Below are 19,236 nucleotides of genomic sequence, written 5' to 3'. Positions count from 1 at the left end.
ACACACACACACACACACACACACACACACACACACACACACACACACACACACACACACACACACACACACACACACACATGCATACGTTTACACCCTCATCCCCCCCCCCCCCATCCCCCACACATGCTTTCACGTACTCACACACACACACACACACACACACACTCACGACAAGCTTTTTTGTTTTGTTTGTTGTTTAACACTGCACTCAGCAATATTCCAGCCACATGACGGCGGTCTGTAAATAATCACGTCTGGACCAGACAATCCAGTGATTGATATCATGAACATGGATCCACGCAATTGGGATATGATGACATGCATGAACCAAGTCAGTGAGCCTGACCACCCGATCCCGTTAGTCGCCTTTTACGGCAAGAATGGGTTGCTGAAGACCTATTCTACCCCGGAATCTGCACCTCAACATCACCAAGAGCTGTGGTTAAATTCAGCCATCCCGCAACTGACTGAGCCCTACAACCAGAGAGTGAATACATGCGGCGGATATACCTACCTTAAACTAATCATGTCGATTGTTCGAGGAGCACCACTTGCCTCCACGAAGCAAATATACTGACGGTAGAAAACAGTCAGGGAGTGATATGTAGAGCCAGTCTCGGTGTTATGTATATGCATGATGGCGACAGCTGGGTTCTGCGTGTCAATACAGTTTGTCAGTATCCATAGCTATATCACACTATGAAGCGTTCGATACATACAACATTACATACAACACGTCTTGTGTTGGCATTAAATGTGTCGATAATATTGCAACATCTTGAAAACATATCCCCCACCATCACAGTTTAGGAGGGATGATCTTTTCAGCTTCGTATGCAACAAGTTTCAACATTTGTTGATTCAACGTGAGTAAAATTTATAGAGGACTCTCAACCTGTAAGTAATTTAACGTAGGCAGATTCATAAAATGCTTGGTTTGTTTATATTAATGTTTAATACCGCACTCGCATTATTCCAGCTATATGACGGCGATCTGTAAAAAAATCGTCCAGACAATCCGGTGATGGACATCATGAGCATCGATTATCATATTTGGAAAACAAAGACAATATTTCCAATGCATACCATGTACAACAATATAGTTATATTGATAAGATATTGATCAAATACCATGACAACTGAAGAGTCGTGACTGAAACCGTGCGAATTGGGGGTGGCTTATACCCTCTAGTGTTTGTGTATTATATTCTATTACACCTGTGTCTATCAGCTGGATTATTCATGGATTAACCCATAGGAGTGTAAGTCACTTTAGTTTCTTTTTATGTCGGCAATTGAGATGCTATTTACATGAATGCGTTGTATCTCCCTACGTGTAAGTACGGTGTATACAAGTTATAGACAACTATTTATTCATCAATATCCAAATAGTCTAGGACTAACTTTTTGATTTTGGTCTCCATATCCTGACTGGATATACAGAAAACACTTGAGGATTCTATGACGCTTCCTTTTTCCCCTCAGAGGACACTTGAGGATTTTATGATGCTTCCTTTTTTTTCCCTCATAGGATCTATATGGGTTTCTATATTTCTATTGGATATTTGGAAAAACACTTGAGGATTTTATCACGCTTCCTTTTTTTATTTTTTTTTACTCACAGCATCTCTGTGGACATTATCTAAATGCTTGCTATTGTGTTCAAAACGCTGTGCGCACACTAGTGTGAAAATACCCTCTAGTGTTTGTGTATTATCTTCTATTACGCCTGTGTTTATCAGCTGGACTATTCATGGATTAACCCATATGAGTGTAAGTTACTTTAGTTTTCTTTGTATGTCGGCAACTGAGATGCGATTTACATGAATGCTTATATGACCTCATATGTTCACTTACTGATATAAATCAATAATATTATGGCCTTGTTACCAAACTATGCGGGGAAATATAGGAATTTCCAAAACCCTTGAGCAGCAAACATCGGTCTTTCTTTGTTTTTATTCTTTCCTTTTCTTTTATTTTCATATAAAACCAAAGAAATCAGTCATTGCACAGACAAGATATGTATCCCTTGTATATTCTGTTGTCAAAACTATAACTCTAATATGCAATGTCTATACAATCTAAACTATCCTTGCTATCTGCAAACTGCAGAGGCTTAGCTGATAAGCTAAAAAGAAAAGAGGTTTTTAATATTTGGCGCAAACGAAATTTTGATGTCATCTGCCTTCAAGATATTCATATAGATAAAAATCAAGTGAACATTTTTAGGAATGACTGGGGCCTTGAGTGTATTTTCGCTCCCTTCAAGTCTAATGCCCGCGGGGTGGCTATTCTCTTTAATTCCATTGAAATGTCTATTCATAAGGTTATGATAGATGATGGTGGAAATTTTATAATTGCTGATATAACCATTAAAGGAATAAGATTGACCTTAGCTACTTTATATGGGCCTAATTCTGATCACCCAAAATTTTATCATGATATCTTTAATGCCATTGATGGACTTGATAATGAAGCGATTATAATTTGTGGGGATTGGAACCTCATTCTTGATCAATCTCTAGATCTGGAAAACTCTAAAAATATTAACAACCCAAATGCTAGGAAAACGGTTCTAGACTATTTATCTCAGTTTAACCTATATGATGTTTGGCGTGAACAGAATGCAGCTGTTAGAAAACTTACATGGTGGAAACATAAACCCAGACAGCAAGCTAGGCTAGACTTTTTTCTGGTTAGTGAAGATATTTTAAACCTATCCTCTGCTGCTGACATTCTCCCAGGTTATAAATCTGACCATTCGGCTATTTCTTTATGCCTATATGATTCTCTGATAAATAATAGGGGCCGTGGATATTTTAAATTTAACACTTCCCTTTTAAGAAATAAACAATATGTGGATATGGTCACGACTGTTTTAGATGAAACAAAACAACAATATGTGCATCCATCTTATAGATCAGACCATTCTGCTCCTTTTGATGATTTGGATTTAAAACTGAATATACCTGATTCCCTATTCTTGGAAACCTTTTTAATGAATTTGCGAGGTAAAACAATTTCTTTTTCCTCATATTTGAAAAAGAAAAGAGGAAAGAAATTGGGCGATTTAGAAAAAGAAATAAACCAATATGAAAACAAAATTAGAGAGGATTTTCAAAATATTTCTGAAGAAGCTTTAAATAAATTATCTGAATCAAAAAAGGAGTATGAAAAAATTAAAGAAGAAGAAAGCAAGATAAATGCTTTTCATAAGAGATTACAATGGTATGAGGAGGGAGAGAAACCAACTAAATACTTTTGTCGTCTTGAAAATAGAATTTTTACAAATAATATCATATCCATCTTTGATTAATAGTGAAGGTGAGGAACTGAATGATACAACACTCATCATTAAAGAACAAGAATCATTTTATAGAAACTTGTACCAAAAAAATAGTTCGGTAGATATTGACCCAAGCCTGATGTTAAACAATATTCCAATTCCAAAACTAGAGATTGATATGCAACAAGCCTTTGAACAGCCGTTATCCTTAAACGAAATTGGTAAAGCTACACTTGCAATGAAAAATAATAAGAGCCCAGGTCTTGATGGCTTCCCAATTGACTTCTTTAAATTTTTCTGGAAAGATTTAAGAGTCTGGATATGGAGATACTTTAATCACGCTTACCACTCTAACTCTTTGACTTCTACTATGAACTGGGGCCTGATTACTTGCATTCCAAAAGCAAATAAAGATAGAAAAAGATTAAAAAATTGGCGTCCCATTACTTTATTAAATGCTGTATATAAGATTTTAAGCTCTTGTATTACTAATAGAATCAAGCAATCTTTAAACAAATTAATTCATTGCAATCAATCAGGATTTATCCCTGGGAGATGTTTAAGTGAAAATACTAGATTACTTTACGATATCATATTTGAAACTAAGAGACTTGACAAAAAAGGTACGTTGATACTCACTGATTTTGAGAAAGCGTTCGACACCGTGAATAAAGATTTTATTTTCCTCGTTCTGGAAAAATTTGGCTTTGGGCCAAATATGATCAAATGGATACATATACTCATATCTAATGCCTCTTCTTGTATTGTCCAAAATGGCTACCTCTCTAAATTTTTCATGAATGAAAGAGGTTGTAGACAGGGTGACCCAATTTCCCCCTATTTGTTTCTTTTCGTAGCTGAAATTCTCGGTATCATGATTCGTAATAATGAAGATATAAAAGGTATACTTCTACACGATATTGAACACACATTGGGCCAATATGCTGACGACACCCAACTTTTTTTAGATGGCTCGGAAAAATCATTAAAATCAGCCATGGATACACTTGAAACTTTTTACAAAATCTCAGGATTAAAAATGAACTTTGAAAAAACCAAAGCAATATGGATAGGCAGTATGGCTGGTAGTAAAGTCCGATTTTGTCCTAACTTAAAGCTAGATTGGCATGATGGCAACTTTGAAGTTTTGGGCATATGTTTTAATGTTGACTTAAAAGACCTTTGGGTAATTAACACTAAAAAACGCCTTGATAATATCTATGGTATTTTAAGCAAATGGAAAAAAACGTAATTTGACTTTGATGGGTAAAATAACAGTTGTTAAGACCTTAATTCTCTCTACCCTTGTACATATTTTTTCCGCTCTCCCTAATCCATCAAAAGCTTTTATTGATCAATTGAATAGAATTCTTTTTAACTTTATTTGGAGTGGCAAAAGAGATAAGATTAAGAGGGATTATTTGAAAAGGAATTATAGTCAAGGTGGATTGAAAATGACTGATATACCCAAATTTATATCATCTTTAAAAATTTCATGTTTAAAAAGATATTGTGAAAAAAACATTAATTATGACCTTGCTAGTTTTCAGCTGGCTCATATCTACACTTTAGGTGCCAGTTTGCACAAGAATTGGGAAATTGTAAATCCGTTCTGGAAAGATACCCTTATAGCCTGGAGTGACTTTATGCATTCATATGACTTTGAAGAGTTAGAAAAAAACAGAAATTGCTTCCCAACCCATATGGTTAAACCATTATTTTAGAGAACCAGTATTAATTTTTAATGACTGGTTTAAAAAAGGTATAGTTACGATAAAAGACTTGTATGATGAAAACGGATGGATTCCTTTCCCACGTTTACAACAACTTTATGATCTTAAAGGAACTTTTCTCGACTATAACCGTATGTTTTTTAATATTCCAAGAAGTTGGAGACAAAATATTGATAAAAATCTACATTCCTCTTCTAATCTCACAATATCTCCTTGGATTTATGATCTTACACGTTCTATTAAAGGAACAAAAGTGTTTTATAATAAATTGATAGGGTATTCCCTCCCTATCCCTAAATCTTGTTTGAAATGGGAAAATCAGCTGGGATGCTCTTTTCCATGGAAACAAATATTCAGTGTATATTGCCATGGGTTAAGGGACACAAAACTCAGGGATTTCCAGTTTAGATTTATTCATAAAGTAATATTTACTAAACGTGAGCTATTAAGAATGAAACTTATTGATAACGACGAGTGCTCTATGTGTCATACCCACAAAGAAAATATTTTTCATGTTTATATCGAGTGTCATGTTGTTAAGAATTTTTGGTCAGATTTCTGTATTTACTTGACTCATATCTTGCATAGAAAAATCTTTATAACTGACAACGAGCTCCTCTTTGGTACCTCTGATGTATTAATTAACCATTTGATTGTAGCTGCTAAAAGATTTATATTTGTCCACTGTATTAAGAATGAAAATGTTGACTTTGTTGCTTTTAAGAACACAATAAGAAGTATCTATGACGTTGAATATCATATTGCACTTAGAAAAAACGACTTCTTTGCCTTTAATAGAAAATGGGCTTTGTTTCCTCAAACTGCAAAATAACTTATTCACTTGATGTTTGCAACATAATTTGATGTACCATAAATACCGCATCTCCTTAATTCTATACATAAATATGCCTTCATCTGTACCATGATGTGGATTATGTTCTCTTCTGTACCATGATGTGGATTATGTTCTCTTCTGTACCATGATGTGGATTATGTCCTCTTCTGTACCATGATATGGATTATGCTTTAGGCCTCCTCTGTACCATATCCTTTTGAGAAAGATCGATATTCGTAAAACTGCATTGCTCTCCAAGTGCTTAAGTATCATGTGCAATGACTGAATAAAATTTTTTGAAAAAAAACAAAAAAACTCATCAAACAATAATCACCTGTTTATTGGCTTCATGACCCATTGGCTTCTAGCTATGTGTTTTCTGTCCATCGTGTTGTGATAGCATCATCCTTTGTTGTCACACCTACCTATGTCATCCCACTCATGTATGCCCTTGTTGTTAGTGTTAATCCTCTACTGTTAATCCTCCACTTGCTCATATTCTGCACTATGTCCCTCATTCTACAGACCGATCCTCACATCGCTAAAACCACCACACTAGCATACATACATGAAAATTTGCCAAACTGGTGTCACATATACACAGACGGATTCTCAGATCCACAGAGTGCACATCGCACAACCAACCAAAGACACACAATCTTACCGACTCCCAAACAACCAATCCATATTCACGGCCGAACTAATGGGCATGGCCTCAGCACTACAAAATCAGCAATCTAAAAAACACCAAAAAATCCTCATCCTAACCGACTCCCTCAGTGGACTACAAACCCTCAAAAATAAAAACACAAAAAACCGCCCCAAACTAATAAATCAAATACTCAGTAGCTCAAACAACTTAACTAAGGTAGGTAAACAAATAGAGTTCATTTGGATCCCCGCCCACGTAGGAATCTTTGGAAATGAAAAGGCAGATAAAGCAGCAAAATTATCCCTTAGACTCCCAGAAATAAGCTTAAACTTACCCAGCTCAAAATCAGAAATCAAAAGTGTCACTAAACAAAAAATCAACAAAAAATGGCAAAATATATACCAAAACTCAAATAGCCAAATCAGGAAAGTACTCAAAAAACCCCTAAATAAACCCAAAATACTACACCCATCCAAAAAAATCGACAGAATAATTACCAAACTACAAACAGGCCATACCAAACTAAATAATCACTGTAAAATAGCTAAACTACACACAACAGGAAACTGCCCACATTGCAAACAACAAGAAACACCAGAACACGTACTCATTCACTGCACACACTACCAAACACACCGAACAACACTACAGACCACCCTAAATCTTAAAACCGGACTTACACTAGAATCAATCCTAAATCCACAAAATAAATTAGAAAAATTCAAAGCCTTAGGCATATACCTAATAAAAACAGGACTAATTAGCCGCATTTAAAACCCAAATAAAATATTAAAACCAAAACTACCTTATTTAATAACCACCCAACACACACAGCTCCCTTAGTTCGTCCCCCACCCACTCTTGGCATTCTTTCCAAATCTCAAAATTTCAAAATTACTATATAAGCAACCCCTAAAGCCCCCATCCTGGGTTGCACAAACTCACTTTTCCCCTTTTTGGAAACACATTAAATGGCCTGGCCGGGCCCGTGTGCGACATACGCTTGCAGCGCACGTTAAATCTCCAATATAAGTAAGTAAGTAAGTCCCTCATTCAGTCTTGCTTGACAACGGTATAAGGATCTATACCGAAACGTCGCTTTTTTACAGTATTAAAGAAGTTGTTATCCATAAAAATTGTGTCTATCTTCCATTCCACCGTTATTGCGTATGAACGCTTCCACTAAATAAGATATTGTGACTAGTTTGGTTCATTGTGCAAAATGACCACTTTGCCAGACTTTTGTTATCATACATGAGTACATGTATAGGAAGTATATTTTGCAAGACCATGATGAAAAAGGTGTTTTTTCCCGCGAACACCTGGTGTCAGTGATTTTCAGCGATCCATTCAAATACATTTCACTGCTATTTTGCCTTTTTACGCCCAGTGAAATCTGTTTCGGCGAACAATCGAGACTTGCTATTCTCTGGTATTGACCTTTTAATATTCAACAGGCTTTCTCCGAGACAAAACGTAAACCACATAAATACTCAATGGTATCACAGTTTACAATAGCAAGTTATCTTTGGTTAACCACAGTCGTAACACAAAGATAGTTTGTTAGAACATGTGTCTGCCACATCTACCCACTGAAGTATTTTTCTATCACAGCATCAACAGCCCTCAGTGATCCTTCTGACCACCCTTGCATATCATCTACAGCCCAGGAGTTGCTGACGATGTACACGTGGTCAGACGGGGACGGTTTGTAGACTACATCACGGACTTGTCGCTCATCAAACCCGGGCTTGAAGTAGCTCCATGCAGCAAAGAACGGATACTTGTCCCACAACATCATTCCGCCCCCAACAGCCTCGGGGATGTCAGCTTGGCTGACGTTGTAGATGGCGCTCAGGTACTTCTCAACTCTCTTCTTGACGACGTCGGTAACGGCATTCACTCCTGGGAGACTGCCAGGGATGGGTGTCCCGAACTGACTCAGTTCTCGCCAGTAGTGTGCGAAGTCCCCGTCGTGGTAGGACGCCATGATGATAGAGACGTTGTTGGTGCCGGTGGACCAGTCATAGGTCTGTCTGTTGGGAAGGTCACTCTTGCTGTGGGTGATGTCAGGGTTGCCATTCTTCCACCACTTGGTGTTGTAGGCGAGGTAGATTCTACCAGCTGGAAGTCCAAGGACAGAGTCAAGATTCTTCACAATCTCGGGGTTGTTCTTGAACTCGGGGAAGTCAATCTCTTGTATACATTCCTTCTGGGCAGCCAACACTACCTTCCTCGCACACATCGTCACGTCATTCGTAGAAGCCTGAAACCATGAACACAAATAATGTGAGAGTGAGTTTGGGTTTAACACTATAAACAGTATTCCAGTTACATCACGGCGTGTCAGTTTAATGTGGCCGGTAAGTCCAAAGTGATGCGGGTCTCAGACGTTTACCCTCTTGGCGACATGGGTGGCAAAAGAATGTATACATCCATGTTTGATGGTGTTTAAAAATGAAACATACAAGAAATGGTTATTCGAGGGTAATGTATTTCATCCGTGTCTCAGAGTTGTGGTTTTACCTTAAGTGTGCAGTGTTTCGGCCACTTATTTCAGCCTAGGAACTTATTTTAACGTTTGTAATTTGTTTGGTCAAATCCAATTTTCAAGTGTACACTTTTTTTGCCCGTCAGTTTATAGGTGAAACTCATATCATATCATGACACGTGGATAAAATACCCATCTAAACAATCATATCCTAACACAAATTAACCACAAACCGTGAATTATTATTATTATGATATCGTCTAGATGCACACAAGCACGCACATGCACGCACACATACACACGCGCACACGCACACACACACACACGCACACACGCACACACACACACGCACACATGCCGTATTGACTGTATAAGTACTAGTATATGACTGTCTAGAACATTAAACACAACTTTATCTATTCTTCTCCAGAATCTCCACGGGAAAGTTCTTTCTGTTCTGTGTAATCAGTCACACGTGTGTCCTGGATATCACACAGGTGGGCGTGGTCAATACAGTTGAAAGTGCAGAAGAGACGTTACCTGTACAGGTGTTGTAACACCATCGGTTGTCTGAGTCTTCCTGAATCTGAGGTTGTATCCTCCAGTCTGTCTCTTCTCCATCCTCATCAGCTGGTGGTTCAGGTGGAGCTTGTGACTAGGGATGAAAGATACGGGCATGAATGTCTAGGACATAGAATAAAAAATCTGGGCGGCTTGACGAAATCCTCATGAAAAGGGACATATTTCTGATAGTCACAGTCAGGTTCGGACGAGGATACCTCTAGACATGGAAACCCATAACTCAGAACACCAGCCAATTCTTTCACCGTCCATATCCACTAGATTGTACATTGTATTGATAATGTGGCCGACCCCCCCCCCCCCCCCACGCCTCTATGGCGCATCTCCGGTGACCATAAACACAATTTCATAATTGAAATAACAGAAATAATCTGTTAACACGTCGACTGATTAAATACGTTCCGCGCCAAGAATGAAACAGCTAAGGCGAACTCACCTGGCGCTAGCTTTCAAGAATTTCTCCATAAGAGTCTGTGGAACCCGTCCCATTCCACCCTCGATTGTCTGGAATTCTTCAGATTGCCCCGTGCCCCCGGAGTGAGGTAGGTAGACTTTGAGGACTTTGAGGGCTCCCTGTGGCCCCACGGCTTCAGCCCAACCACTGGTGTCCAACACATAATTGTAGGCTTCTCTGCTTGCATATCGTCCGTAGAAGTTATCAATCCTGTGATGAAAGAAGAACGCTCTGTTAATTAAGAGACGACACACCTCAGTATTTCAAACATCTACACATATATACATGCATGTGAACACACCCTTCATCTCAACAAAGCCAGAGGGCCAAACAAGGAACGGGAGGCGAGGTAGGTGTCAGAAGGTTTTACTTGGTTTGGTTTAATGCCGCTGTTGCTGTATTTCTGTTATATTATGGCGTGTCAATTTGATAGGGGTGGAAGTCTGAAGCGATTCAAGTCTTAGTGAGTGAGTGAGTTGGGTTTATCGCCGCTTTTAACATTATTCCAGTTATATCACGGCGTGTCAGCTTAACGTGGGAGGAAAGCCCGAAGTGATGCAGGTCTCAGACGTTTACCACTTCGGTGAAACCCACAAGCACGGGTATGGTGCTGACAAACCTAGAAACATAATCGAGGCGAACCGGGATTCGGACCCACAATCATAGGTTTCTGGCGTGCCCATGGGACGCAACTCTGTACAGCGAATCGCGACACCTAAACGACTGGGCCACCCGTGCCCCCTCAAGTCTTAGACCTTCACCACTCTGGTGAAACTCACGAGCACTGGCAAGTTACAACCTGCGGTCTGATCTGTTACACAAACTGATTTGTGTAAACATATGTAAAAATCATATGTTTGTCTCAGATTTGACACACACATGTATTAACACTGCACGCCCTGAAGAAATGTGTCTTTGGAACCAATCAAATCTGGCTCCTCATTTGTGACATATGAATGTCTTGAAGCAGGCCCCGAAACATTATTGTGTCGCGAAGAAAAAGCCATTTAATTACTGTGCCCTCGCCAAGATCTACACCAGTTTGCTTGGGCGTTCCGATTCTCCAATCGTTGAACAGTTTTTGTAAATAATTCCATGCCAAGATGTGATATTTCCTTTTTAGGTTTCAAATACGTTCTTTGACGCAAGCTTATCTTTAGCTGCATGTATAGTGTGTGGCAGACTTGACTGTACATGCATATGCTAATCTACATATCACGAAACCTGCAATAAATAGGAAATGAATAAATGAATATACATATTATCATATTAGAACATAACGTATTATGCAAAGCACAAATAATAGAACTACACAGCCCGATCACATTAACAAGACTTTTCAGTAAAATAAGCACAACTCTGAACTAAATTCGACTGCATATCGAAAACGGGACAGTAGTGGCTCTGTGAGTAAGTTATCTCCGAAATTGGGGGTACGGGTGGCCCAGTCGTCTAAGGCGCCGTGATGCGCTGTGCAGAGTTGCGTCCCTTGGGCACGCCAGAAACCTATGATTGTGGGTTCGAAGCCCAGTTCGCCCCGATTATGTTTCTAGGTTTGTCAGCGCCATACCTGTGCTCGTGGGTTTCATCAAAGTGGTAAACGTCTAAGACGGGCTTTCCTCCCACATCAAGCTGACACGCCGTGATGCAACTGGAATACTGTTAAAAGCGGCGTTAAACCCAAGTCACCCATTTCGCTATTTCCGAAATTGCCAGGAACGAGGAGAATGGGTCGGAGGGGAACACGATCGGAACTGACAGGACGGTACATACGTCATCTTGTACAGAGGAGTTCCGTCCGTGGTCGTCAAGGAGTACAGTTCTTCAAGGCTGGGGAAGCTGCTGCTGCTGATGTTGACGTTGTTTTTTAATAGTTCCCTGTGGATGTAGGAATGCATGTCGTGTTAAGTCTATCAATTAATAAGTCTGGCAATATCAACACCAAAGCTGAGCTATACGTCAAAATAACATTCACTCTTATTTATGACGAATATGTTGACTAGACTCGGTAAATCGGTCTTGTAGCCGTTTAATCACCACTTTCATTATCCAGTAACTAAAATTGTACCATGTATATGGGTATAGTTTATGATTACTTAAATATGTCTCAGGTTCACATAGACTTAGACTGAACATAGGCTTCAGACAGCGGAGCAGTCACCCGATCAGCAGATCATAACCCCATGAATCAACAACCTATTAACTATAACTTCTGAATGTCATTTAGAAGTTGGTATGCCGACCAAGGGAGGTAAATGTAGTTCTATTGATATACAACTTCTTTATTACATTGAATGCGACGTTCCGGTGTAGACACAAACACATCAATTGCTTGATAATGGTGTTAGTATCTACACGGAAACGTCAATAGAATTATGTATATCAATAGAACTATCTCCCTTGCTCAGCCTGATAACTAACAAATACGACATCTGTACGATAAACGATATTTGTAACCTGTAGATGGATGTTTTGAAGATATACAGGAGACACGTTTTTGTGTTTAGTAGGAATTTTTATGATTATGGAACTATCTTTTATCGCTTTTATTTTCATGAAATATGACAATAAAGAAGGCGTGGTGCTTAGTAAGGGTGAAACGATACACCGATATTCCGATGCATCGTGATACTTGACCCATGTGGGCCCATTTATCGATGCGCCACGATAAGGAACGCAAATCTCAAGTACAGCTATTCCTCGAAATTCTGCCTTTCAATCAACCGCTAATTTGGTTATAGCGCACGGTAACGCATGGCTCTCCCAAACGTACTTACATTTTTAATAAGCTCAGGTTTTACACTAACAGATGTTTTTTCCCCATCTCAAAAAACATTATCAGCTGATCACCACAAGCACATAACACCGGAAATACCAGTCAGCAAAACCGAACTGAAGTACACAATTCAATACCATCATTATACTATCTTGTTATTAAAACGTGTTCATTGTATATCTGGACATGTGTTTTGGAATATATTTTATTAATTTTATTCAAATTTTCATTTAATATTGTTTTCATTAAGTTATGTGAAATCGTGTGTGAAGAGATACAGCAACCACGGTCAGATAACCGCTTTTGGCGCATTTAAACGAACTTAAGTTGCTAAAGAATGGATACATATATTAAAAATGACATACTTTGACTCGTTAAAAGTCATATTTGTGGCAATTTGGCTGACATATTTCAACATAACATTTTCGCAATCGAAATAACTGTCGTGGGGAAGTCCCCACGGTGACTGGTCAAATTGTTCCATACGTAAAAATATCCTGCAACAGCAATCACCAGTACCAAAATGCTACGCTTGTGGTTTTTATAAATTTAAATACATATAGAGTAAAAGCTGCGACTAAAGTAACACGATATTTGAATATATTAATCCTGATAAAACAATAATTTCTGATACAATTTCTTCAACCATTGCATTCAAATTCTTTGAAGTTGTTTAACTGGTGAAGTACATTAATTATTTTCTGGTGTTTGAACTTTGAATTGTTTTGAAGGAAAGTTAGAGAAAGTTCCACTTTGAAGCTTAACGACTTCAGTAGTTTTGTTATTATAAAATAATGTTGACTGTTCAAAATCATGAAAGGTTCAGTCTTGACATGCTTTAAGTCTTGTTTTTGTATCATAGCGAATCGAGATACGTATCGTATCGTGACCAGAATATCGAGATGCGTATCGTATCGTGACCTTCCTGTATCATTGCAGCCCTAGTGCTTAGCGTTTTTCTAGGTCCCCGTTCCACATAGCGATCGTAGCGTTACAGAAGTCGTAAGTCTATGTTAAAGTGTGAGAGTTAGGATCTTCTTAGCGCTATGCTCGCTTCAAGGAAGGGGGGCCTGGTGTACATATAGATATATAAGTTTCACTCACCTAATCAATATGTCTGGGTCCTTTCGTTCATCTTCGTCAAGGTTGTAGGGCACGCGTCTTGTTCCGAGGTCAGTATTGCGCATGCGTTTGCCACGGGTGTACCAGAGCGTCTCATCCGGGATCCCGTATCCCTGTTTGAAGGGGATGATGGTCAGTCCAATCTCTGTTGCCGTTCTGTTTAAAGTAGTATGAACACTGGCCCTAAACCTCATCCCCCCAAAATCGAGGTACGTCCCCGGGGCGACAGGCAGCTCGGCAGTGAAGAGTCTCCCCCCGACTCGGTCCGAGTACTCGAACACGGAGATGGAGAGACCTCTGTCCCTTAGTCTCCATCCGGTGTAGGCGCCCCCGATACCGCCGCCGATCACGGCGATGTCCAGACAGTCGTCGTCAGAGGGATCTGAAACTTTAAGAACAGAATTTAAACAAAAAATATATTCTGAATCCGGTAGGATCGGACAGCGTCAGTAACATATCTACTTTTTCTGTGTTCACAACAGCTGTTCACCTATGATATTGACATCACAGTCCATGACTGGCAACCAACTAAGGTGAACATCGATGTACATATCAAATGAGTGGGCAGGTTTTATTTACGTTTGAAAGATGTTTTCATTTCCATTTGAAACAGATTTCATCTAACCCGTATCCAACAAGTCTGAGAAAACGACCAACGTATGCTCGTCACGTGACTTACAAGCTGTTGCTAGGGTTACGGTGACCACCAAGACGACCCAAAGGATGCCCTGCATCATGTCTGTCCTCGCCCAACACGCTGCTCCAGTAACGCCTCATGAGATGGCGCTGAAAACAGCATGGTAGACATGATTATGGAAAACAGGTAATATAATATCTGTTACAAATATTTTGTTTAATTTTCTCTCATTTACTTTTGATAGACTTACGAATTTTATATCCGTATAATATCGCCGGTATGTGTATTACTCGACAATTTATATTTCCATCTTTATACACAGTAAACTACGGTTATAACAAACTCAAAGGGAACACTTATTTTAGTTCGAAATAACCGTAGTTCGGTATAATGCATATATACAGCATATTTACAACAAATGGCCGGGACTAAGAAATAAGTTCGTTATAAACGTAGTTTACTGTATCATGAAAGATGGAAAGCTCGTAAAGCCAGCATCGCTTTTCACTTCTTACTCTCTATCTCACTATTTTGAAAGATGGGAAGATGGAAAGCTCAACATAGCTGTTATATTCCAACGTTCAAAACCTGATTTTGAAACATTAAACACATAAAACCTCGTATTTTCGCATTTCCACGGCTTGGCACTGAAAAGAAGAACCGCGGTTAACCAATTCTCGTTCATATCGCTCTTTTCTTTCGGGGGCGGTGGGGTAGCCTTGTGGTTAAAGCGTTCGCTCGTCACGCCGAAAACCCGGTTTCGATTCCTCACATGGGTACAATGTGTGAAGTCCATTCCGGGTGTTCCCCGCCATGATATTGCTGGAATATTGCTAAAAGCGGCGTTAAACCATATTCACTCAACATTGCTGTAATTTAACGACATTGCTGCAATTTAACGACATCGGTTGTCGCTTGCGGCATCACATGGACACGTTGCAGTAGTTTAGCTGGTGAACAATAGCAGTCAGGTCAAGTACGGTTTACTATTAATGTTTTGACGATTGTTACAGGGACCGGCCATTTGATATTACGATTATATCATAAGCATGTGTGCATGGATTACTATCAAACCGTGATGACAACAGGCGTTCCGCGAAATGTTAGCGTATCCTGTCCCACCAGTAGCACCTGTCACAAACACATGGAAAGGCAAGTCAAATGTTAACCTGAAATACACGAAAACGTATAGTACAAGTCAAAATGCACGCACGCACGCACGCATACACACACACACACACACACACACACATACCGACACCAACACACACACCGACACACACACCGACACCGACACACACACACACACACACACACACACACACACACACACACACACACACACACACACACACACACACACACACACACACACACACACACAAACCAAACCAAACCAAACCAAAATCAACAACATCAAATGGCCAGTCCCTCAGACAGAATTCATTTCTGTTATTTTACATGTTCATTATAAACTAAAATTTTCCTAAAAACAGCGAAAACTAGTTGAAAGTTGGTATTGGGAATACGAACGCGCCACCATTTGACGGCGCTCGTGCGGTGACTAAAAAAATGGTGAAACAGGTTTCCCGCCTATGGCATATACTGCACGTGCATGTTAGCTGTATAAATGCGTTCGTCTGAAGGGTATAACCACACGCGACACAAAAGATATGCCACGACTGTCACAGGAGCACAGAGAGAGAGAGAGAGAGAGAGAGAGCGAGAGAGAGAGAGAGAGAGAGAGAGAGAGAGAGAGAGAGAGAGAGAGAGAGAGAGAGAGAGAGAGAGAGAGAGAGAGAGACATCGGTATGGCCGAAATGGGGGCAACACAGGTCCAAATTGCCAGAAGGTTTGGTTGTACACCACTGACAGTAGCCAGGCTGATTCAACGGTATAGGCAGACAGGGGGGACACAGGACAGGCCTAGAACCGGATGACCCCGAGTGACAACACTGGAAGACGGCTCAGATACGGCTCATTCACCTGCGAAACAGATTCGTAACGGCGACAGCGACGACAGCAACAGTGTTGGGGCATCCCATTAGCCAACGTACAGTACTACGACGACTTCGTGCTGCTGGAATCCGAGCGTATCGTCCTTTCCGAGGAATGGTACTGACTGCTCAACATCGACGCCTGAGACGCGAGGCAGGTTCGACGGTGGCAAGTGAGAAATTGGCGTCGAGTGCTGTTTACTGATGAAAGTCGGTTTAACTTGTTTCGAAATGACGGCAGAGAACGAGTTTATCGACGCAGAAGGGAACGTTTGGCTCCGGCGTGTATTCGAGAGGTCCATCCATTCGGCGCGGGAGGTGTCATGGTGTGGGGCGGTATTAGTGGAGATCAGAAGACTGATTTGGGGTTTATACAGGGAAACCTGAACGCTGTGCAGTACAGAGACCAAGTGTTGCAGCCAGTTGTGCTTCCGTTCTTACAAAACCAACATCAGGGGACAACACGACAATGCCATGCCCCATACTGCAAGACTGACTCGGAACTTTCTAAACCAGCAGAACGTTGACGTTTTGTCCTGGCCTGCCCTCTCACCCGCTATGAATCCTATTGAACATCTGTGGGACCATCTTCACAGACAGATTAGAGCACGCCATCAGCCTCCCGTCAACATACAAGAATTGCAGCAAGCCCTGAGAGACGAGTGGCAACGGATTCCAGTGCACGTCATCTGAAGACTGACGTCATCGATGAGGCGGCGTATCACAGCATGCATTGAGGCAGCTGGAGGTCATACACGCTATTGAAGGCAACTGTGTCGACAATGTTTTGGTGACATTTCAGACAACTTTTGAAAATGAAATCTCTTACCCCACCATTGTTTACACAATTTCATTCAAACTGCGGTTGATCAATCATTTGTTACCCTCCCTCCCTCCCTAGATCATATTATAATTCACAACAAAACCTCTTCTTGTTATTTTTTTATCGATCATGGAACTCGACAGATATTTTCTTTTACCGCCCAGTGTACTACAAAATCCCTAGTTATTCCAGTTCAGCTAACTCTTGCACACGCCAGCTGTGCTTAATTAACACTTAATACACATAAAACCATGACCCAAGTATCGATAAATCATCCAAAGGCTGCGCCACGAGGCCTCCACGTGCATCTGTGTGAGGGGGGATGGAGACCAGCTACGCATAACTGTCTGATGTGAGGTGACGTTCCGAGAAAGTATTCTGGCCATAGTTTCAAGTGTATTGTTGCTACAGTGCCAGTGTCCTGCAATGTCTTCGTCTGTATACACTATCAGAATCAATTAGACTCTCGGCTGTATGCAAATTGTCCAACCATTTTGTAAATCACACACACATAAACACGAACATTTACAAACATGCACTCTCAAACAAAAAATCACAAACACACACACATACACACGCTCTCACACACACCACACATACACAATCACAAACACACGAAATCATAAAACACTCTCTCTCACACACACACTCACACATACAATCTCAAACACACACGCTCACACTGAAACACACTCTCACAAACACATACAATCATAGACACACACACACACATGCATACGTTTACACCCCCCCCCCCCCCCCACACACACACACATGCTTTCACGTACTCACACACACACACACTCACACCAAGCTTCTTTGTTTTGTTTGTTGTTTGACGCCTGCACTCAGCAGTATTCCAGCCACATGACGGCGGTCTGTAAATAATCACGTCTGGACCAGACAATCCAGTGATTGATATCATGAACATGGATCCACGCAATTGGGATACGATGACAAGTCAGTGAGCCTGACCACCCGATCCCGTTAGTCGCCTTTTACGGCAAGAATGGGTTGCTGAAGACCTATTCTACCCCGGAATCCTCACCTCAACATCACCAAGAGCTGTGGTTAAATTCAGCCAACCCGCAACTGACTGAGCCCTACAAACAGAGCGTCAATACATGTGGCGGATACCTACCTTAAACTAATCATGTCCATTGTTCGAGGAGCACCACCACTTGCCTCTACGAAGCAAATATACTGACGGTAGAAAACAGTCAGGGAGTGATATGTAGAGCCAGTCTCGGTGTTATGTATATGCATGATGGCGACAGCTGGGTTCTGCGTGTCAATACAGTTTGTCAGTATCCATAGCTATATCACACTATGAAGCGTTCGATACATACAACATTACATACAACACGTCTTGTGTTGGCATTAAATGTGTCGATAATATTGCAACATCTTGAAAACATATCCCCCACCATCACAGTTTAGGAGGGATGATCTTTTCAGCTTTGTATGCAACAAGTTTCAAAATTTGTTGATTCAACGTGAGTAAAATTTATAGAGGACTCTCAACCTGTAAGTAATTTAACGTAGGCAGATTCATAAAATGCTTGGTTTGTTTATATTAATGTTTAATACCGCACTCGCATTATTCCAGCTATATGACGGCGATCTGTAAAAAAATCGTCCAGACAATCCGGTGATGGACATCATGAGCATCGATCAGCATATTTGGGAAACAAAGACAATATTTCTAATGCATACCATGTACAACAATATAATTTTATTGATAAGTCATCAGAGCGTGATCAAATACCATGACAACTGAAAAGTCGTGACTGAAAACGTGCGAATTGGGGGTGGCTTATGCAGATTAATTGACAGGTTTCT

The 19,236-nt window shown here is 40.3% G+C and overlaps 1 protein-coding gene across 1 annotated transcript; it reads right to left on the bottom strand.

Annotated features, from left to right (window-relative positions):
• Positions 1–8,097: 8,097 nt before the first annotated feature.
• On the bottom strand, positions 8,098–18,608 carry LOC139469689 (L-amino-acid oxidase-like). Its single transcript, XM_071251933.1, has 7 exons — positions 18,536–18,608; positions 14,617–14,723; positions 13,920–14,319; positions 11,813–11,917; positions 10,022–10,249; positions 9,544–9,658; positions 8,098–8,778 (listed from the first exon to the last, which is right to left on the bottom strand). Exons 2-7 carry the CDS (start codon positions 14,672–14,674, stop codon positions 8,098–8,100), a joined length of 1,587 nt encoding a protein of 528 aa, XP_071108034.1. The 5' UTR covers positions 14,675–14,723; positions 18,536–18,608.
• Positions 18,609–19,236: the final 628 nt, after the last annotated feature.

This window comes from Haliotis cracherodii, unplaced genomic scaffold (genome assembly GCF_022045235.1).
Source record: "Haliotis cracherodii isolate W230 unplaced genomic scaffold, xgHalCrac1.p SCAF_2, whole genome shotgun sequence".
NCBI classification, from domain to species: Eukaryota; Metazoa; Mollusca; class Gastropoda; order Lepetellida; family Haliotidae; genus Haliotis; species Haliotis cracherodii.
The sequence above is the reverse complement of the archived record's forward strand: the minus strand, read 5'-3'. Positions and strand labels throughout refer to the sequence as shown.